The sequence below is a fragment of the Mustela lutreola genome, chromosome 2 (genome assembly GCF_030435805.1).
Source record: "Mustela lutreola isolate mMusLut2 chromosome 2, mMusLut2.pri, whole genome shotgun sequence".
Classification (NCBI taxonomy): Eukaryota; Metazoa; Chordata; class Mammalia; order Carnivora; family Mustelidae; genus Mustela; species Mustela lutreola.
This window is the reverse complement of record NC_081291.1, coordinates 9,169,478-9,191,191: the sequence shown is the minus strand read 5'-3', so window position 1 is coordinate 9,191,191 and position 21,714 is coordinate 9,169,478. Positions and strand designations below refer to the sequence as shown.

At 60.1% G+C, this 21,714-nt stretch overlaps 1 protein-coding gene across 8 annotated transcripts in view; it reads right to left on the bottom strand.

Moving 5' to 3' along the window:
- NFIX (nuclear factor I X) overlaps positions 1–21,714 on the bottom strand; it is a 97,105-nt gene that overhangs the window by 8,484 nt on the left and 66,907 nt on the right. For 5 of the 8 annotated variants that reach the window (XM_059160156.1, XM_059160157.1, XM_059160152.1 and 2 more), the window contains exons 3-9: positions 13,971–14,033; positions 13,550–13,624; positions 13,081–13,201; positions 11,839–11,975; positions 8,918–9,040; positions 6,599–6,774; positions 1,064–1,211 (exon numbers count right to left, since the gene is read on the bottom strand). In XM_059160156.1, coding sequence (XP_059016139.1) covers positions 1,064–1,211; positions 6,599–6,774; positions 8,918–9,040; positions 11,839–11,975; positions 13,081–13,201; positions 13,550–13,624; positions 13,971–14,033 — 843 coding nt within the window. The remainder of the gene's footprint in view (positions 1–1,063; positions 1,212–6,598; positions 6,775–8,917; positions 9,041–11,838; positions 11,976–13,080; positions 13,202–13,549; positions 13,625–13,970; positions 14,034–21,714) is intronic. The other 3 variants (XM_059160153.1, XM_059160155.1, XM_059160158.1) reach the window with 3 other exon arrangements.

The window sequence follows — 21,714 nt, the reverse complement described above, 5'->3', positions numbered from 1 at the left end:
GACCATGACTTCGTGTCTTATGGCGGATGCAGATGGGAAGATGGCATGAAGAGGATGGAGAGGGGGAAAGAACTCAAACCATGAGAAAGAAGGCAACAGAGAGCGCGAGACGGAGGAAAGTGAGATGGGCCGCCCCTCCCACTGTGGACCAGGCAGTCCTGGCCTGGGGTCTGCCGGCTCCCAGAGCGCCCGAAGCGCAGCCCACCCTCTGCCCACAGACGGCACACCGCCCACCCTCCACCTCTCCTGTCCTTCACACGTCGGGTCTACCTTGGGCCTCTCAACTCAGATTTTTTTTTTTTCCCTTTAACAAAATTTGTCATTGGTTAAAAGAGAGAGAGAGAGGAAGAGAAAGAGATGAAGTAAGCCGAGGCCCAGAGCCCTCCCTTGTCCTTGGAACAGTCAACCTGGGAAAGGGAGAGGGATGAGAGGAGGAAAAAAAAAAAGAAAAAAAAAAAAGAAAAAAAAAAAGAGGAACAACGAGAAACCAAATGTGAGACTGAAGGGGAGGAGGTCAGGGGCTGGCCTGCTGTACGGTTAGAGGCCCAAGGGCCCCGGAATGGAGGTGAGGGGGCAAGGCCAAAAGGGGATGGCAGTGGCGTCACCTTGTGGTCACACTGAATTTTTTTTGGTGTAGCGGGGCACAACGAAACAACAAAAATCAAAAAACAAAAAAACGAAAAATGAAAAAAAACAGCAATCAGGCATGAAGATGGCATGGCTGCGCCTCCCCGCCCCCCTCCCACCCTGGCCAGCACCCCTGGCCTGCGTGCCCCACTGTGCTCCCCCTCCCGCCCCCGGGAGGGGCCTGGGCCAGGGGCCCCCCGGCTAGGAGCCGCGGGTGGGCAGGGGGGCTCGTGGGGTGCTGGCTGGTGCAACTGAGGCCCTGGAGGCCATGACTGGGGGCTCAGCTCTGCTCTTGTCCGGGTGGGAGGCTCCATGGCGCTCTGGGTTGGGGGGCTCTGGCGGTGGGCGGGGCAGGGGTTTTTCTTTTTGCCGTGGAGACTGTTTGGATGGGCCAGGGATGCTGGGCGTTGTGGTTTCGGTTTCATCGTCCACTTACAAGGTGATGGAGGAGTCAAGGCGGCGCCGTCTGGGGCAGTGCTGGTGGATTTGGAATCAGGCATAGGAAGGGGCACAGGTCTGGCCACTGGAGGCGGCGGCGGTAGCAAAAATGACCCCGGGACTTTGCCCTGGCCGCTACCGTTGGGCTGCGAACAACATAAATAGAGTGACGCATGAAGGCACATCCCACACAGACACACGCTCCCCTGCGCGGCCACGCCAGCTCGCTCCTGAGAGCGGGCGCTCCCGGTGGAAGATGCAGGACGGGGTCGTCTCCTCCGGGGCACGGGGTGGGTGAGGGTGTGAGGCTTCTATTTGGTCTCTCAGGTGTTTCTCTCTCTCTCTTTTTTTTTTTTTTTTTTTTTGTGGTCCTCTTTTGAAGTTGTGGGAGGGACGAAAGGGGGTGTCCGACGAGTGGTTTGTTATTTCTCAGGGAACATGTTTTAGGTATCAAAACATGCCACCTCGCCACCTAAGCAGCTGCCCCTAGCACGCTCGTGCTCTTGGAAGACCTGCCTCAGCAGGTAAGATGCGCCAGCTCACCCCCCACCGTCCCCCGAAAACAGACGCAGGCCGCCCTCTGCGGGCCCCTGGGGTGGGGCTGGCCGACCCAGCCAAGGACCACAGGCCCTCGGGCCTCTACCCCACATCACAGCCCAGGGAGACGCCGCGTGCTGGGGGTCTTGCCCCGGACTCCGGCAGCCTGAGGATTGTGGGGTGCCGGCCCATTTTCTACAGAACGGCCCAAGAGGAAAATCCATCACTGCCAGCTGCAGTCCCGAGGCTCTTAGAGAGGACTTCCCTGTACGGGGCTCTCAGAAGCCTGGGAACCTGGCCGCCAGCTCCATTGCTTGGCTCTATCCGGTCTTCTGCCTCAAACTTGAATCTCCTCCCTAAGCCTCATGTATGCCTTGTGCACATCAGCCTTTGGGATTCGGGGACGGAGGCCCCACAGGGAGGGGCAGAGGTCCCTGGCCTCCTGCAGGCACAGCTTTCTGGAGCTCTGGGCAGTGCTCTCGATGACCACCTGCAGCCTGGGCTCAGGGTGAGGGGGCTAGAGCTCAGAGTCCTAAATGGTCCCCTCTCCCGAGGGGCAGAGCTCTGCCCCCCCCCAGCCACCCAGGTGCAAGGCTCAGGGAGGCTCCCGTGCTGCCCCTTCTGTTGGTGGGCGAACCCCACGGAGTCCACCCCTTTGATGTCTCCAGCCGACCCAACTTCTATCCTCACTGGTTCCACTGGACTAGGACCACGAGACTTCCAAAGGGACTCCCCTGTGCTAACAGTGTCCTCTAAGGACACTCAGCGTCTCGGCGCCAGGCTCCGTACCGCATACTTTACCCAGGTGGTGGCCGATGCTCCCCCCACCCCACCCACCGTGAGGCAGCAGTTTTTGCCTGGGTCGGGGGTGACAGGGTGGATTCTGCCTCGGCAGGGGGCACTAACAATGTCTGGAGACATGTTGGGTAGCACCACTTCTGGGGGTGCTGCTGGCATCTGGGGTGGGGCAGAGTCTGGGGATGCTGCTAGACACCCCACAAGGCACGAGATGGCCCCCAGGATAAAGGCCCAACAAGCCAAACATTACTAGTGCCGTGGCTGGGAAACCCTTATTCAAGAGAAACTTGATTCTCCCCATTGCACAACTGGCAAAACTGAGGCTCTGCAGCTGAGTGGTTTATCCAGTCACCCAGCTGTGACTGGTGAGGCCGGAAATTCACAACCATGTCTCTCTCACTCCAGGGATCCTGGGGATTTTTTCCAGTGGGCTCATCCCAGCCCTCATCCTGAAATCCAAAAGCACTCAGGCTACTGCCCTCCCCTCCCACGGATGTGACTGCGTGTAACATCAAATAAGAGCCCCCTGGTTGGACCTTCAAGGCCCCTGTGGTGGAGCCCAGATGGGGTCTTCCACCACTCATGCCTCTACGGTCACCTCCTTCCAAGTACTTCCCATTGCAAACAAACTGGAGTTTCCAGAACATAGCCCAAGCAGTTGGGGGCTGCACCCATGCTCCCTGCAGAACCCTCTATCTACAACACCCCTTCCCATACCCCTTAAGTCCGGCTCAGAAAACACCATCCCCAACCTGGGACCAGCCAGATACCCTAAATCACCATCCGTTTCTCTCTCTGCCTTTTTTTTCTAGGGTGGTCGACCAAAGCCTTTGAAGCAGACTGCCTCCCAGGCTCCCCAGCAAGCCCGGGGACAGCCACCTCTGTGCGGCCCAGGCATGCTGCACTTTCAAACCATCGAGCCCCATGTCTGACCTGTGCCGGCCACACCCTTCTGAGCTCTGGCCACCACCTCCCATCACCTCTAAAGACCAGCGCCTAGGTCTGACATTGTCCCTCCAAATGGTTCCCTTGACTTGCTCTTTCCTGCCCACTCAGAGGTCCCCTGACAAAAGCAGGCAGGGGCTGCTGGTCTCTGCGTCCTGGGCCCTTTGTGCCAGGTGCCCTTTCAGAAGTAGGCAACTGCCTTCCTCCAGCAGGGCAGGAAACGCAAGTCTCGAGAGATCACAGCCTCACTCCTTTACTCTGTGCTTGCCGCCCCCTCCCCCAGGGGCTGGGGCCCACGGCCCTCCAGGTAGCCCTGGCTCCTACAGGGCGCCCTGTGCCTCCTTCTAGTCCTCAAGACCCTGTCTCCCCTCAGGAGGACCTAAATCACTCATCGCTCTTGATGAAGCCAATCCCAGCCCAACACGGCCAGTCATCAAACACCGCTGGTTTACAACATTTAGTTTCTGGAAGCTACTTCCAACCAGGCTACGGTATCTCAGCTCTGATTGCAGTACAAGTTGAGGTTTTAAAAATCTCTCGAGGTCTTGTGATTTTGCGGTGCCTTGAAACCTCACGAGTTAAAAGCTAGAAGGAACCTGGAGATGGGATAGCTCTTCACTTTCAACAGACAGATGAAGACGAGGCCTGGCGGCTCCAGCGCTGATGCCTGAGGCTGACCTACAACCGGTCTTTCTGCCTCCCGGGGTCACACTATCCCATCGGGCCCTGTGACTTCTCCATCGGTTCACTTGGTGGCCTCTTCTCTCTGCCAGAAACACAGCTAACCAGGCATCTTCCTTCTGCCCTTTGTGACTCCTCTGAGTGGCGTGTCCACTTGGCCTTGGCCTTTACCGATCTGGCTCTTCTCAAGTAGGGCCTCTTGCTGCAGTCCGAGGACGAGCACGGGGTGGTGCCTGGAAACCCTTTTGCAAATCGTAAAAATTTCGTATGCGTACTTTTTTCTTTCTGCAAAGATGCTCTGTAACTTCACATTCTCAAAGAGGTTAGGAATTTACTCCTTCAGGCTTTAGATCAATGGTTCTCAAAGTGGGTCACCCGACCAGAAACAACATCGGCTGGGAACTTGGGGAGAAATGCAGATTCTCGGCCCCACCCAGGTCTGGGGAATCAGAATCAGGTGAGGCCCAGGCACCTGTGTGTTAGCGAGCTTTCCAGGTGACTCGTGCATGCTAAGGCTGAGAACCTTTGCTCTGGAGGCAGCCACGGACCCAGAGCAGCCTGGTACTGCCACTGGCGGTCACCAGGTCAGCTGCAGAGCCTGGGGCCTCTGGCTCCCTCCTCCAGAGCCTGCGGCCGAGCCCCAGAGAGCAGGCTCACTGAAGACACGCCCTTCTCCTCTCTGGGCACAACAGGCCAGGAGAGGAAACTCAGAGACTGCTCCCCAGCTGGGCTAAGCTCTTCTGTTCAACCAGATTGCCTGCTCGCCCTCCTGCCGGCAGTGTTTTATCCACGGTCTGCTCGGAGCAAGCATCTGCCTTCTGGACCAGATGAGCCCTTAATCTTGAACGCTCAAGTCAAGGGAGAGGCTCAGGACCCAGCCATCATCAGGAGGCTTAAGGACAGACTGACCCATACTCCCGAGAGTCCTGTGCATTAGCTTTGGCTCTTTGGGCTAAACTGGCCCCTCAGGTCAGTCTCATTTTGGTTCCAAACCCCAGCTGCCTCTGTGGGTGAGAAGGCATGCAAGGTGGGGTTCCTGGACTCTCGGATCCATATGCCAGACCCCAGGGCCCTTGGGCGCTGGGACATGGGCTTGTAGCTCCCGTAGACTCTGCTGTCATCTCTGATGGAATCGTAGTAGCTGTTGGGGGTCATGGCCACGTCCCCCTCCATGCCCCTAAAAGTGGACAGAGCTTGTCCAGAGAGGTAGGCAAGGCTCCGAGTGAGCTAAGGGGCTGCAGAGCCAGCGAGAGAGAAGCTCACAGGGAAAAGGAGACGAGGAAAGTAGAAGGAGGGAGAACAGGAGAGAGGGAGAGGACCGGCTTCCGTTCTGGACAGCAAGAGCGAGGAGGCTGAGCCGTAACCCTGCCCCAAATCAATGCACCAGCACTCAGCAAATGCCCATTCTGTACAGGCCGCCCTGAGGCAGCACTGGGCTGTGTGGCCAAGGGCCGCCCACAGCTCTCCCTGGGCCACCTCTGGCATGGGGTTCCGAACGCCTCGCCCCACCACGGGCCTTTGAGCGACCTCCCCCCTGACTTCTCCCAACGGGTTTCCAGGCTGGACCAGCTGCAGAAAGAGGGGCTGGACCTTCTCACAGCGCCGTGTGCTGCTGGGACTCTAGAACCTTCCCAGAGGCCTAGAGACCTCCTTGTCCCAACCCGAGTGCTCAGGGACCCAGGGACTAAGAGAGGACCACTGTCCCACTGAAGGGTCACCTCTGACCCACCACTGTCTGGGATAAGCCCTTTGCTGAGTGGCCTGTGTTTCTGCTCATCAGGGCCTGGGCCCTAGGGCTTGCTGACAGAGAAGGGCGGTGGGGCAGCAGAACTCCATGGGCAACCAGCATCTCTCCTAGGCTGAGGAGCAGAAGGGCTTCCCTCCAGAACAAAAGCAGACCTGGGAACCTCTTGCTGAGAGTTCTGCCAACGGGAGACTCCATGACCGCTCGAGGTGAAGGAGGGAGGGCCTTTGCTCCACCCAGGGCTTCTCACCAGGGAATGGTGATGCCCCCAGGGCACGCTGAACTCTGGAAATATCCTCAATCTTCGGGACTGGGAGTGATGGTGCCGCTGCCATTGAGTGGGTGGGGCCGCGGATGCTGCCCAGTACCCCACAGTGCCCAGGACGGCCCCGCAGAACACAGAATGGACAGCCCAGATGTCAATAGTGCCAAGGCGAGGAACTCTCCTTCTAGCACCTACACACTCCTTGTAGCCCTGAGGTTTTACGAGGGGTGCTATGAGGTCAGGAGCCCAGGCTGGGTTGGATAGATCACGGACACACTCTTGCGGGGGAACAGAGACTGAGGGGAGGGCAAGGAGCCCGAGCAAGAGCGAGGCGGGCCCGGCCACTGCCCTCGTCCCCAACTCTGGACGGTGACAGGCCCTGGCATTACACATGGACCCCTACCCCCAGATCCAGAAGACGGAGGTGTTTGGCACTACCGGTCCTCTGCTGCCCCAGCCCTAGGAGGGCTCCCGGCTTTTGGACCCTCTCCCTGTGAGCCCCGAGACAGACGGACAAATGCAGAGATGAGCTGTGGCAGGGCTCCGGGGGCCTGTGGACTCACCTGTCCGGTGGCCTGGCCCGAGCCGTCCGAGCACACGAACTGCACAAACTCCTTCAGCGAGTCCTGCCCGTGGTGGTGGTGGTAGCGGATGGTCGGGTGCGTGAAGTACGGGCTCGACTGCTGGATGATGGATGTGGAGGGGAAGTGCAGCGCCGACGCCGTGGCCCGGGGGCTCCCTGCGCGCATGTGGGCAGGAAGAAGAGGGCGTCAGGGCTTAGGAGGCAGAGGGGAGCGCAATGGAAGATGGGGTTGGTTGGGGGTTGGGATGCTGGTCAGACAGAGCCCTGAGGTGCCAGAGGAGAAGGGAGAATGGGGTTAAGATCAAGGCCAAGACCAGGCTGAGGAGAGTGAGGCACCGGCCTCCGGTGAGAAAGTTAAGGCAGCACCAGATAATTCGACAATCGACAATGGAGGTAAGCAATGTCTTAACACAGTACTTTCACAAGCTGGACCGGCGGAGCGCCCAGATGGCTCAGTCGGTGAAGCATCAGACTCTTGATTTCGGCTGAGGTCATGACCTCAGGGTGGTGATCTCAGGGTGGTGACCCTGAGCCCCACGCCTGGCGCTTCACTCAGCGAGGAGTCAGCTGGAGATTGTCTCTCTCCCTTGGCCCCTTCCCGCCAAACTAAGTAAATAAATCTTTTTTTTTTTTTTTTTTTTTTTTACTACTTTTTTAAAATAAAAAGTCAAATTGGCAAACCAGGGCTGGTCAGCCAGCTGCTGGTCTTTGTAATCAAGTCTGATTAGAACCAGGGCTGGAGCTTGGGTGACGTGAACACAGCAAGGCTGGGCAAGTGCAAGGCCAGCCCCATCTTTTGTTTAAAATGCTGATAGCTGTTCCTCGCGTGTTGCTTGCAACCGTTTCAATTATTACATTAAATATTATTTATCTTGATGACTAGGGTTTTGGGTGTCGTGGGGAGGGCCTCACTGGCTTCACCCTGGTCCAGGGCCTACGGGTGAGTCTGGGGGAGGGAGAGAAGGGACCAAGGGGTCCCAGGCTCTGGCTGGAGACAGGGCCCCGGCCCCTTTCCTGTGCAGGACGAGCCCCTGAAACACATAACACCCGCTCCTGCACGCACAGGACGGTGGCTCTGGCCGCTGCTGCCCAGGCCGCGTTCCCGTGCGCTCAGCCCCGCGGTCCTTGCACACGCATCCCCACACACAGCTCGCACCCCGGCGCCGGCCCCAGCTCTTCCCTGGGCCGAGTCCTCCCCCTCCGGTCTGTTTCCAATCAGCTCGCTCTTGCTCTCAGTTTCATTAGGGGCTGAGGAAACTTGGCTTCTCTCTGGAGTTCATAAAAGCTGAGCGGAGCTGGGCCTGCTGCCCTCCTGCTGCCTGCGCGGAGAGGGCCTGGGGTCCCCGCCCCCACCTTGCGGCCACCACGCCCTGCCCCAGCACAGGCTGCCTCTGGGCTCTCAGCCAGGAGGCCCCGAGGAGGAAGCCGGGAGGGTAAACCTCACTCTTCTCTGTGTCCTACAGACGAGCCCACAAGACGGCAGGCAGGCAGAGAAAAAGTCCAGGCCTCTTTCTGCCAGAAAGGTACCAGGGGAGGGAAAAAGCAAATGAGGGAATGGAGAGGCTGAGGACTCAGCTGCTACCACTTCCTGCCGGATGCTGTCCCCTCAGGAACACTGAGATGTCCCCCCTACCCTGCCCCCACCAAGCACCCGCTCCCGAGCAAAGCAAGAGAGCCCACCAAGGCAGTGGGCTTGCTCCTCTCCCTGGAGAACAACCCAGGTGCTACCAGCCCCTGGGCCCAGCCCTTGACTTTTGGCAAAAGGGCAGGGAGGGCCTGAGAAAGGAGCCCGGGCTCCCCTGAGTGCTCTTGTCAGCCTGTGCCCCACGGGGACCAACCCCGGTGCTGGGAAATCGGACCCCAGGCTCAGCCAGGAGCTCGGAGGGAAGAGGGAAAGAGTACAGAAGGAGAAGCCTTGTGCTTTCCCGCCCTCCCCTGGCAAGAGGCAAGGAGAGGCGGCAGGAGTGGATCTGAGGCCTCTGTCACCGAAGGCAGGTCGGGGAGGGCCTTGAAACAGACCCATGCTGCCCAGCACACACACATGCACCCATGCACACACGTGCACATGGAGAGTGAGAAGCAAGCGGGACGCTGCTTGGGGACAAGGCGAGGAGGGGCTGCCGCAGAGGGAGGGCCCACTCCCGTGCCCACCCTCCGCCGGACCGCCGCCGCCTACTCAGAGAGCTTGGGGCTGTCACTCGGGCTGTCACCCCAGCTCCTTCACCTGGCCAGCTGCCCCTAAGCGCTCCACCGCCTCCCCCACTGCCCCCACCCCCCGGCCAGGCCCCCCATTTCTCACCTGGTCTGACTCCAGCAAGCACAGGCAGCGGGTGGTGAGTGAAAGCCATGCGCGGGGAGCTGCCCTGAGAGGAGAGGGCACTGCAGAAGTCCAGCTTTCCTGACTTCTTTAGAGAAGCCGGGCCTGGGGGGAGGAATCAGCAACACAGGGCAGGTTTAGCTGGGCCGGGGTGAGAGCAAGGGAAGGCGGGAAGCCAGCAGCCAGCTCCTCTCTCCTCTGCCCCCTCCCTATCCCTCCCCCCACACACCCCCTTCCTGCCTCCTTTGCCCCATTCTGGCTCTGGTTCTTAGGCCCCGTGTGCCGCCTGGCCAGCTACAGGTGCTCTGACCCGAGAGCAAAACGAGACCCTCGGGTGCACAGGGTAGGAGATGAGCAAGGGGGCCCGTCTTGCTCCCTGATGAGCAGATGATGAGCTCGTAGGGCACAGGATGAAAAGGTGGGATGCGGGGGCGGGGGGCGGGGAAGGTGTGCAGGAGCAGCCCCGGGGAGCCAGCTTCAGAGTGAGGGGCGACCCAGAAGAGCGATGGGCTGGGGTCTGCTCTGTGGGGCCCTGGACTGGGGGAGGCTCTGGTAGGAAGAAGTCACAGCCCTTGGGAGGGACTGCAGGGGTGACATGCTATGTCACCCGACGAGAGAGCAGGAGGACCTGGAGGGACCGGAGGACCTGGGTGGCAGAGCAAGACAGCAAAGGAACCCCCTTCCAGGGGATCCAGAGGCTGGGCGGCTGCCTCTGCCTTATTTCAGGGCTTTGTTCTCCTCCTGGTGCCAGAGATGGGTGGCATTCACTGGGACAGGGGCACAGAGTCCCCCCCCCCCCCCCGGCCTTGCAGCTCTGTCTGAAAGATCCTGATGCTGCCAACTGAGTCATCTCTGCACCCTGAGAGCATGATGTCCCATGGAGGCTCTGACACAGCAGGGGCCCTGGGCCAGGTCCTCCAGGCGAGCTCGTCCCCTGTCCTAGGCTGAGGCTGGAGGGCTCAGATGGAGTGGAGGGGATGCGCGGAGAGTCTTTCAGGCACAGACTCTGTCTGAGTGGGAGTGGGGGGGGGGCTGCAGTCTTAACCGCGGAGGGAAGAGGTGGGGGAAGGGTGAACTCCCAGCCGCCAGCAGAGGTGTTATCTGGCGGCAGCTGTGTGCCACCTGATAGCTGGCACGGTAAGGGGGTGGGGAGCACCCCCACCAGCTGTGCACAGCTGTCCCCGTGGCCGCACAGCGCTTCCCCAGCTGTTCCCTGTCCTGCAGCTGGGCTGCTTAATTGGCGATTTGTCGCAGCACGGGGAAACAACACCGCGGGGGTGGGGGGCGGAGGAAAAGAGGGAAAGCAAGGGAGCTGGGGGTGCTGCAGGAGGATGCTGGGGGCCGTGCGTGGCAGGACAGCTGGAAGGAGCAGAAATGGCAGGCACCAGAGCAGACGGCTGAGAAAAAAGAGTGGGAGTCAGAGAGGGGACAGCTCCTTGGGTACCAGGTCAGGGCAGAGGGACGGGGAAGCTGAGCCCCAGGAGGCAGCTACAGATGCAGCTCTCAAGGCACTTGAGTCCTCCAGAGACTGTCACTTAACTGAGGCCCTGGCTGCGGAGTCTTCAAGGCCTTTTCAACCCCTTCTCTCTCTCCCAGAGAAGTATCTGGGCTGTGTCGACCCAGCTCCCTGCTTGCCACACAAAGCCCTGTGAGAGGCACCCAAAGACTGCCCGGAGAGCTGTTCCACAAAGGTGAGCTTTGCTCTTGGTCTATTCCCCCGGCCCAAGGTCTCGAGATGAGCTCTCCTCCACTCATCCCAGGGAGCTGAGAGAGGGTCCCTTGGACCACAGCAACGCAGAAGCCCTCCCCGCCCTTCTGCCTTGCTTTTCCTGAACCCCTGCCCGGCCCATTTGCTTGGCCCATCTCTGTAGAGGCACATCTGGAAAACACCAGGCAAAGCGACAGCAAGTCAGGCCTTCCTCTTCCTGCTTCCAGAGCAGAGCTCCCATCCCCAGGCCTGACCAGAGCATACAAGCCCCGTGTACAAGCCCTGCACACGGGGCTGCGCTCCCCAGCACCGCAACTCGCACCTCAGGGACACACGCAGGTTGCACGAGCAGTGTGCCCGGCCGGAGTAGCCCACGGCCAGCCTCTTCATGCATGTTATCGGGCATGCAGACACACAAGTGGGAGCATACATGCGCACTCCCCTCTCCTTCCCATCTGGGTTCTCTGGGTCTGCTCAGGCCTCCGGTCAAGACTGGAAGTGAAGGTGGGTGGGTTCACGGAGAAAGGGGCAGCCGGAGGGTACTGGGAGGACTGACCCGGCTCCCTTTGCCCTTCCCTAGCTTTCCCGCTTGACTGGACAATGATTTGGTCATCCTTTCCTAGACTCTGCTCCTCTCTGGGATCCCGGGCCTTCAAACGAGCAGTTCTCAACTCAGGGCCTCTCCCCTATGCCAGAGGATATTCAGCGACATATCTGGGGACGTTTTTGGTCATTATACTTTGGGGAGGAGTGGGGAGTTGCTGCTGGCTGGTGGCTGGAGGCCAGGGCTGGTGCTCCACGCCCTCCAGTGCACAGGACGGCCCCGCCTCAGAAAATGATGTGGCCCCACATGTCCATGGTGCCCAGACTGAGAGAAACTGCTTCACACCAGGGGACCACAGAGCTGGGGTGTCCTCTCTAGAGAAACAGCAAGAGAAGGAGACCACGAGAGCTCGGGGCTTGGGGCCTCTGCTTTCCTTCCATCACACCCATGGCTCTGCTGCCCATGTAGGGACAGCCCAGCTCCTCGCCTCCACCCCTTCGGCCTGGTCTGCCCGCCTCTGGAAGGTCAGGAGGCCAGAAGACAGGTAGCGCCACCACAGCAGGGGAACCGGAGGGAGGCTCGCCGTGGAAGCTGAGCAGGAAGAAGAGGCTCCGGCTGCCCTGCTCTGCGTCGGCCCTGCAACGCCCATACCTGCATCCACATCGTTGGGCCAGCCACTGGACTGGCTGCTGCCGGCTGCTGGGGAGCGGCCTGTACCAGGATAGAAGACATCATCGACAGGGCTCTCCATCTCACTGTCATCGATGGACTTGGGGCGCTTGGTGGTGCTGGGAAAGAGGAGAGGGATCAGGTAGGCCAAGGGAAGACTGAGCTACAGCTACTCAAGCCGAGGCTCCCTGGCACTCACTACGTGCCCACCCCTGAGACTAGACCGGCCCTGGGAGTCCCTCAGGGCCCAGCCCACCTGTTCCTCCTCCTTAATCCCCTTCTCAGTCCATGAAACCCTCATCCACTGAGCTGCTTAGGTCAAAGAGGGGGCAAAAGCCTCCTCCCTTGCTTCCCTGGCCCCGCCTTCTATTTCCCATCAACCCCCAGGGCCAGGGCAAGTTGAGAGGCACTTGCCAGGAACAAAAATCCCAAAGGGGTGCTGCAAAACTCAGACATCAAGATACTAGGTTATTTTATATGAAAATAGTACTACCACGAAGCTACTATAGTATTACAGCGTAATATTCTAACAAATTAAAGTGAATGCCAAAAACCTCACAATGAACCAGAAGTCCAAGTTTTTTTTTAAAGCACAGGATCCCTTCCGGTCCTGAACAACTGGCCCTGACAAAGGCTGAATGTGTCCACCCCCCAACACCTCTCAGCTCCACCCCCCCCACGCCTCTCCCACACCCAGCTGAGGCCCCCCTCTACTCCAGCCTCTAACTGGCCGTCCGTCCTGCCCACACATGCTGTTGCAAGGGGCACTTTCTGGAACCCATATCCCCCGCATCTCCTGCTTCAAACCCTTCAGTAGGTTTTAAGTCTAAATATCTTCTAGAGCCTTCTTTGGGGGGGGGGCGTCCCACCTGGCTGTCCACCCTTGGCTGGGATGGGGCTGCTCTACTTGGAGCCTCCATCCCAGGCCTGTCTGGGCTCAAATGTCACTTCCGCAACAGAGAGGCCTTCTCAGATCCCCACTGGGAGTGCCCTCAGGGCAGACCCATGCCTTGTTTAGGCTTATGTCCCTGGCACCAAATGGCCAGCGACAGCACAGCACGAAGCAGGAAGCTCAGGGGATTGGTAGCGTGGCAGGCCCTGGAGCTCCGGAGCCCACGCCCTCAACAAGGGGTGACCTTCTAAGGCTCCCAGGCCTTGGAGGTGCAGCTGGCTGCAGCACCTGAGATGGCCTGGGGCTGGCGGGGGGCAGGGTGCTGGGCTCACCTGGTGGAAGGAGGGGAGGTGATGGACCGCCGCCCCAGGGTCACCTGGTTTATGTTGTAGTAGCTGGGACTCTCCAGGTCGGCCAGTGAGAAGTTGGGCCCTGATGCTGTCGCAACAGGAGCTGGGAAAAGGCAAGAAGGTGATAAGGTTTGAGGGGTGGAAGCCCCAGTGGAGCCTTGTTTTATCGTCCTAAACAACTCCCCAAAAGCCTCCTCCTGGCTGGGGCGTCTTTGGGCAAGAGCCCTTGGTGGTGATTTTTCTCCTCCGAAGCAGTGGGGACTAGAGACTGGGCTCTCCAGGTGCCTCCGCTCCACCCGGCCCAGGACCAACGGGCAGAGCATCCCAGGAAACCCTGTCTGCCCCTCGGCCAAGACCCCACCAGCGGGGGGGGCCACACATGGGGTCCGTGTCCCACCTCCTTACACCCCCAGTCTGTTGAGCTCGGCCCTGGCTGGAAGAAAGAACTCACTTTGTGATACTCTCACCAGCTCTGTCACATTCCAGACCCCGGAAGTCACAAAACAGTCCTGGAAACTTAAGTGCCCTGAAGAGGGGAAAGAACAAGTGAGTGAGTCAGGCAAGGTTGGAGGGTGCTGCCTGCCTGTGTCCCTGAAGCTCTCCCCACTGGGATTTGATTCCCTCCCCTCCATTCCAGACCCAGGCTGGCCTTCAGGGGCCCTCATGTCTACACAGAAGGGTGAGTAGGCTTCTGGTGAGCTCCTGCCCTTGGGGCATCAGCTGAAGTTCAGCTAAGGAATGGCTGAGTAAAGGGGAAGAAATGGAGGAGACGGGCTGCCAGTTTGGCCAGGGGGAGGGAAGGCAGGTAGGGGCAGGGCAAGCCACAGAGGCTAGACGTGGGCCCACAGGAGCGGGGTCGGAGGGGCACTGACCGTTGGGCAGTGGTTTGATGTCCGCATCTCCTTGCTGGTTTGAACTATCTGATTGTCCGGATTCTGCAGGAGACACAAAGGGGAAAAGGGGTCAAGATCAAAGTGTCCCCCACACACCATCCAAGCAGCTGCCCCTCCAGCCCTGTAAACACCTTCACAGCACCCTCTCCTCGGAGGGAAGCAGCCTAGGGACAACCTGAAGAGAGAAAGAAGGAAGTCCTATAGATACCAGAGCCAGCTCCTTCTCGGTGGCGGGGTGTCCTGGGCACTGTGGGGAGGTTGGCCGCAGCCCGGGTCTCCACACACCAGATCCCAGTAGCGCCCCAGTGCGACAGCCAGCACGGGCTGCGGACACTGCCCCATGTGCCTGGTGGCAGAGTCGGCCCCAGGAGAGTAGCAGCGGCTGAGGACCAGGGCAAGGACGATACCCATAAGAGAAGCCAGGGATCACCTCTTTGCACAGCTGGGATGAACCCAAGGGTCCCCCCTCCTCCACTCGGCTCCAGCTCCCAGGGGAGCAGCCCCTTCCTTCTCGCACTTCATTAATTACAGCCATTCCTACACCTCACCTTTATGCACACAGGCAGTGCCTGGCAACCCCGAGGGGGGAGGTCTGCCCTGACGCTGTCGCCCGCTCTGTGCCAGCCTGTCTGGGCTGTCTCATGCCCCAGTGCCACAGCTGCTCAGAGGGAGCCCCGAGACAAGGGCCCATTGTGCGGCGGGAGCTCACAGAGGGCTGGGGCAGGGTGGAGTGTGTGTGTGAATATTTTGCGGAGCTTGGGAAAGCCCCCCCACCCCCGCCCCCCAGGTCCTCAAAGCTTTGTGTGCCAGGGGCACAATAGGGACCTCCAGAATGCCTGCCCAGGCACGACAGCTGGCGAGAGGGTGGCAGAGGGGGGCCAGGGCAGGTTGGGGGGCAGGAGGAAGGCGAGGCATTTGGTAAAGAATCGACCGCTCAAGGGAAAAACATGGGGGGTGGCATCAGAAAACCGCACCCTGGTATCGGCCCAAGGCTCTGCCCAGCTCTCTGACCTGGCCTCCTGGGTCTCACCCACCACCCCACGGTCAGCCTGCCGGCCTGAGAGCCCCGCCACCTCACTGGCCTCACAGCCAAGCTGCTCACACTTGGGGGGGTGACCAGCAAGGAAGTTCCTGAAGAACAAGGCCTAGGCCCAAGAGACTGCAGCAAGGTGGCCTGTGGCCGCTCGGCCACTCGGGTGGAAGGGAAGAGGGATGGCTGAGGGGGGCTGGTAAGAAGAACAGCATCCCCCTGGGAGCAAAGGCCCAGGCTTGGCTCAGGCCAAGTTCTTGTCCTCCTGCCTCAGTGTGACCAGCGGGAAAGGACAGGTTGCCTACAACAGGACAGTTCCAGTCCCCACTTGCCCCATTCTTTACCTTGTTCCGTTTTTTTAAGTCCAAAAAAAACCAAAAAACAAAACTCGTCACAAATCGAGAAAACAGAAATCTATAAGGAAAATGTTCATGAGGTCCCCTCAACCCCTCCAATTTGGGGCACATCCTGCTACACCGCCCTTTGTGCTCATGCCTGTGGTGTGTTTAGGGACGGGGAGTCCTACCCCAGGCCGCGTGTCTTTGCTAGTGGCACTCTCCACTCTGGAGAGAACCTACAGGACCTCCTCCCAGGCTCCCAGGAGGGCACCCTCTCTGTGCCACAGTCTTGCGGGTATCAATTTTGTCTTTCTCTCCTCCTGGCCTCTTTCTGGCTCTCTAGGTCTGATTCAACCCCCACCCCCACCCCCACCCCCCGCCAGTCCAGGAAGACTCAGGTGAGGGGCTGAGGGTGTGCGTGGTCCATTCTAGGACATCCCTAGACTGGGGGTGCCGCGAGCCTGCTTCATCTCCCACGGCTGCCCCGTGCGCCCCTCAAAGCTTCCGAAGGGCCAACCCACCAGCCCGGCGCCTGCCGCTCCCCTGCGGCCCCAGGGGGGCGCCTGCTACTGACCCCACCCATCCTGGGACCGACTCCGTCCCCACTAGCCTTCCAGGTCCGGGTCCGTGGCGTTGGGAGAGCCAGAGGCGTCCACTCAAGGGTGTGGTCCCGGGCCCCCCTGAACGCGGCCAGGTGGAGACAGAAAGCTGCGCGCATGCGCACATCCAGCCCAAGGACAGCAAGGCGAGAGAGAACCCGACAAAGAGATGGAGGTGGGCCAGCGACTACGGCAGAGACAAATGGGGCTCCAGGAGAGCGCGATAGACAGGAAATCCTTCTAAACCAGGACACTGTCCCGAAACGTTATTGCTGTTATTACTATTAGCTAGATGTAAAGGAGCAAGCGGGAGCGAGGATCCAGCGCGGGCGAGGCCCGCTGCCACGCGCCTCCAGGCGCTGCTGGCAGCCATCTTAGCCCTTGGCAGCCATCTTACGGCTGGCGGCCCAGCCAGCGTCCCCACAATGCCACCCCCGCCGGCCCCCGGCATGCTCAGCTCAGCTCCAGGACAAAAGGCAGAAACGCTGGAAATCTGGACCCAGCCAGCCCTGCAGCAGGGGCAGCTCCGGCCAGGGCCCCACCGGCCCGCTCGAGCAGCAGCCCCTGCACCCTGGCGGCCCGCACGCAGCAGGAGGGGAAGAGAGGGTTAAAGCAGGAGCCCTGGGGACACCATGGTCTGCTCAGAGGCAGCTGAAGCCCCTGCAGGCCAGCCCCAGGCCCAGGGGCTCAACTACGAACCCTGCCCAGACAGGACAGTAAGGGACGTAATGGGGCAGACCCTTGTCCACCCGGTGGGCAGACAGGGCAGGGGGGTGGGGGGTGCCGACAGGAGCCCATAGAGCAGCTGCAGGGCCAAAGAGCAGCGGGCCCTGGTGGACAGGCTCCTAGGGAGGGTGAGGAGACCACCCACCACCCGCCCCCCACCCCCAGAGCAGGGAGCCAGCAGGCTAGCTTTCTTTGGCTTTTCCAGGAGCCGTGCTTCAGCTCTGGGCCTACTCTAGACAGCCCTCTGGGATCAGAAGCCGCACCACAGGCCAGCACACCAGGGAGCGAGACACCCCAGCATCCTGACTCCTTTCCTTGTTGGGCTCCCCGGGGGAGGGGATAACCCCAGGCCTCAGGACACACAGGAGGAAGGTCCCTTTATGACACCCCTCCCCACGCCCCGCCTCATGGCTGCTCAGCTTTTATCTGGCAGAATGGGGCTTATCAGAGCCACCAGCTGAACAAACATACAAATCCACGGTTAGTGAGAAAAAACCCTCTGCCTGAACTCTTTATCTCCTGTTCACAGGCCCCACGCACTGCCCCCTGCCAACAGCGCAGGAGGAGACCTGACTGCTGCACAGCGGGGGCTCTTCTCTGCGCTGCCCCCCTTCTCCCCTTGCCTCGGACCCAGAGCGGAGCGGCTCTCCCCTGGCAGTCCCAGCCGGGCGGGTTTGCATGAGTGAGCTGCTGCCACGTGGGAGCCTCCCTCCAGTGTCTGCTTTCTCGCCAGGGATAATGGGCCAGCTGGTGGCCTGTGGGCCAGTGGAGGGGCAGGGACAGTATTGGCTAGCACAAGGCAGACAGGTGCCCAGCTCCATCTTTTATCCTCCCCGCAAACCCTCCCCGGGCCCACGCCCCCGAGGCTGTCACTCTGATTCTCCAGCCTTCCAGGGCCACATCCCCTAGGAGCCTCTCTGGCCTCGCCTCTCCTCTGCCTGGCTGCCAGAGCGGTGGGGCCCCTAAGTACACACCGCCAGTTTGGGGCCACCCTAAGGTCAGCAAAGCAGCCCTAAGCTCCCTGCCTGCACCTCTCATCAGAGGCTACTGCTGCCTTCACGCCCTAGCGACTGGAGATGGGAAGCAGCCGCCAGGGGCACCGCTTTGGCCCTGACCCAACTCAACCTTTCCCTCTATCCTGGCCTGGAGGACCAGAGGGCATCATCTCTGGTTTTAAGCTTCCTCGCATGAGGCCCATCGAATATAGCCTCCTGAAAACAGTCCAAGCCTGTGTCCTATGCCTGGGCTTGATGCCCTGTGCAGACCGGCATCAGGATCCCTGAGCCCAGGCCAGGTTTGGGGTTGGAGAGAATCTCAGAGCCCACAGCTTATTCTCCACGCTGCCGGTGGTTAAGCCAGCCCACGCCACCCACGGAAGCATGCTCAGCTGACTGCCCTCTGCGTGGGACCTGTGCTACTCATGGGATCCACACCTCAAAGGCAGAGGCCACCTGCCCATAGTGCCTGAGGGCCCTGGCCACTGTGGAGGCTTCTGGAAGGGGGGACTATGCAGGGAGCAGGTAATGGATCTGGACTCTGTCTCAGCATGGCTCCTGGGTCTGGGGCGACTCCCTGTTTATCTGCACACATGTCATCAGTCAACCCCCTTGCAAAGATGGCCTGTGGCCTTCTGCAGTACCCAGACCCAGGCCAAGCTCAGCCAACAGCTGGCATGTGGGCCCCCCTTCCTTAGGTCCCTCCACAGCCCTCGAACAGCCACAAGGCCCCCCTACCCAGGACTGCCTTTCTCTGAGCACCAGCTCTGCCTTCTCTGCCCTTGAAGGCCCCTTCCTTGCTTTACGGAGCTCTTCACCTTTTCCTCTGGAATCCCATTTCTAGTCTTATTTTTCTCTCGGCTCCACACTCCTCTCTCTGTCCTTCCTTCTCCTTCATGTTCCCTTTCTCCAACTTTCTTTCCTTTCCCAACCTTGCCTGTTTCTCTGTGTGTGTGTGTGTGTCCCCCCAGAAGGGCTCTGCCTCTTCGTGGGAGCCCTGGAGGGGAACCTGCAGCAGCCAGCAGGGGCCCAGTGTTGCACACGAACCCCGACTGACAGCACGTTATATATGTGTACGTGTGTTTCCAGTCACAGACAGACGGGCAGATATTTATGGCTCCCGTTAGGTAAAGGAGGAATTCCTGCTTGCTGCGGGGAACGCTCTGCCTCGGCTCCCACCCGAAACAAGCTCCCTCTGTGAAAGGGGCCACATGGAACTTGCTGGCCAGCTGCCTCCACGCACATCACTGACAGAGTGAGCGCTCAGGTGGCCAAGAGGAGGGAAAGACCCAGCTCAACCACACCCACACGGGCACACACTCAGGCAAGCACAAACACGCACGCACGTGCACACACCACCAGCAATTTCCTGCCATCCCACAGGAGTAGGATGAGAGGAGGCACTGGGAGCTGCGGGCCCACTGTGCACAGCATGCTGGGTGCTTAGCACCGGGCCGCAGAGGAGCCCACCTCTAGCTCTGCCGCTCCACTGACCTCTGGGCTGGAGCGGGCAGCCCCCAGAGTTCGCAGTTGGCTTGCCCTTCCCCAGGCTCTCCCAGGGGCTGAGATTCGAGAAGTAAGGCAGCGGTGTGCTCCGCTCCAGGGATGCTGTCCTCTGAAGGACTGATGCAATTCAGGAGCTGATCCTGGCCCTCCCCAGGGTGGCACTCCCCTCCCCCCCCTGCCCCCCCCCCCTTTCTGTGATTCCGGAGCATCCAGGGCACTGGAAACCCAATCTCAAGGGGAACCAGAGGCCTGGCCCACAGCAATCAGAGCTGGAGAATGTAACTATTGTGCCTCTTGAAACCTAAGTCTGAGAATCTGAGACACCCTGAGGAGGGGAGCGGTGGAAAGACGGGGGGCTAGGGAGATGGGTCACAGAGGGGTTCTCCCCATCTCTGCAAACAGGCGACTCAGGGACTGAGGAAGTCCTAGAGAGTGTAGGGCAGCCAGAGGGCGAAGAGAGGAGGGGCTCGGCCTCCACCAGGCCAGGCATAAGGAGCTTCTAGGATCTTTCCTTCCCTCTTTCCTCTCTGCAGACCACCCCCATGAGCCAACCAGCTTGTGCATGTGCACACAGACCCTGGAGCCATCCCGCGGTAACCTAGAACTCCTAGGTAACCTAGAACACAGGAGCATGACCAGGAAGCACCGCCCTGAACATAGGGGCAAGGGTGCGGCCAGGGACAAGATGCACACACGTGTCGTGTCACTCCCCCATTACCTTCCATCTCCCCTTTCCTCGTTTCCCCTCCACCCACAGATCTGAAGGGGCTTGAGCCCGTGCCTTGAGTCACCTGTGCAGGGGAGGAAGGCTGAGGGCCAGGGAAGAGACTCAGTCACCCTTGCACGATCTAGACCTGTTCTGGCTGTCTGTGGGGCCTGCGCTCAAAAAGGCCCATGGGAGGAGGGTAAGGCAAGGCCAACAGCACGGGTCACAGGGAACACATGGGTGGGACCTTCTACTCTCAGTCCCTGGCCCTGGCAGCACTACCTCTCCCACCTCAACCCACACTGCCTCCACCAGCACCGCCTGTGGTCCTCGGGGAGCCAGGGCCAGATCTGTCTGCCGCAGGGCTCCCTGCCCAGCAGTGCGACCGCAGAAAGGGAGAAGGCAAGTCAGTGGGCTCCTCTGGCGCCCAGGAGACCAGCAGAAGGGGCCCCAAAGGCCAGACCCAGGCACATAACCCTGGTGCCTCCAGGGTGCTCCCGCGGTGTGAGCTGCTCAGCGTTCTCTGCCCTGCACCTGACGGGAGAACCTTCCTCGGCACTACCTCCAGCCCAGGAAGAACGAGAGATGGGGTCTGGTCACTGAAGCCCGGGGGAACCAGGGGCCCAGTTGTTCTTCCCCATGATATGACAGACAGTGGCCAAAATGGCGGAGAGAATGATGGTTGCACTGTGGTGCGGAGGCCAACACCCAGCGGGTGGATGGAGGAAAAAAAGCCCAGTCAGCCTGTTAGGGGCCTCTCCAAGCCCAGGCCAGCAGTTAAGCAGTTAATTCCCAGCAGTGAAGCCCTGGGAGATGTGAATTGACATTCAGGCTCCTCCTGGGTCTGCCCCTTTGCAGGAGACCCAGCACTGACCCCCAGCACCTCTGCCAGTGATCCACAGGCTCTCCGTGAGCAAGCAGACCCGGGACACCTTACATCTGGGGGGTTCCAGAGGTGCCCAGGGAGAGGAAGTCCTGTCAGAGCAGAACTCCCAGCAGACAGGGAGTGGAAGTGAAGTGGCTGCTACTGAAGGAAGCCAAAGGAGGGACCTGCGGAGAGCTGGAGGGAGGCAGGAGCTCCCCACCCCAGGCCTGCCCTTGGCCTACCCAGGAGATGTCCTTGGTCTAGACCCCATGTCCACTCCAAGGGCGGGCCTCACCCCAGCACAGAGAGGGTAAAGGGGGCACACCAAGGGCAGTGGGGGATGGAGGTAGACAGCCAGCAGCCGTGGAAAGAGGCTTCCCTTGGTTCACATCCAGACTCCAGAACCTACCAGCCCAGTGACCTTGGTCAAGTTCTGAGCTGTTTCCTCCTCTGTAAAATGCAGATGCCACCTGCCTTCTAAGGCTCTTGGGCGAGGACTAAATGGGAAAACAGGTGTAAAGTGCTTAGCCCGGGGCCGACTCGTCAATGTCACCGTCCTTCGTCCTTCCACGTGGACCAGCATTAGCTGAAACTCCTCCTTCTCCCGCTCAGCTCAAAGGCTGCCTCAGGGAAGGAAGTATGGCTAACCTTCAGCTCCCCCTACCACAGAGGCGCATTATGACACGTTAAGAATGCCTTAGATTACTGGTTTTTGGTGTCTCGGCCTAGAGAATGCGACCAGGAAGCTGATGGGCTCCCTCAGGGCCTGGCCTGGCCCATAACCATCTCCAAAGAGGGGCAGAGAGGTTCCTCTGGACATAAAAGAGCAGGATGCCTTCTACGGGTGTGTCCCTCTCCGAAGTCAGTCAGTGGTCTCAGGATGGTCCCCACACTGGAAACGGTCGGGGAGAGGCAGTGAGAGGGAAGGCCAGGGGATGGGTAGGCCTACAGAGAAGGG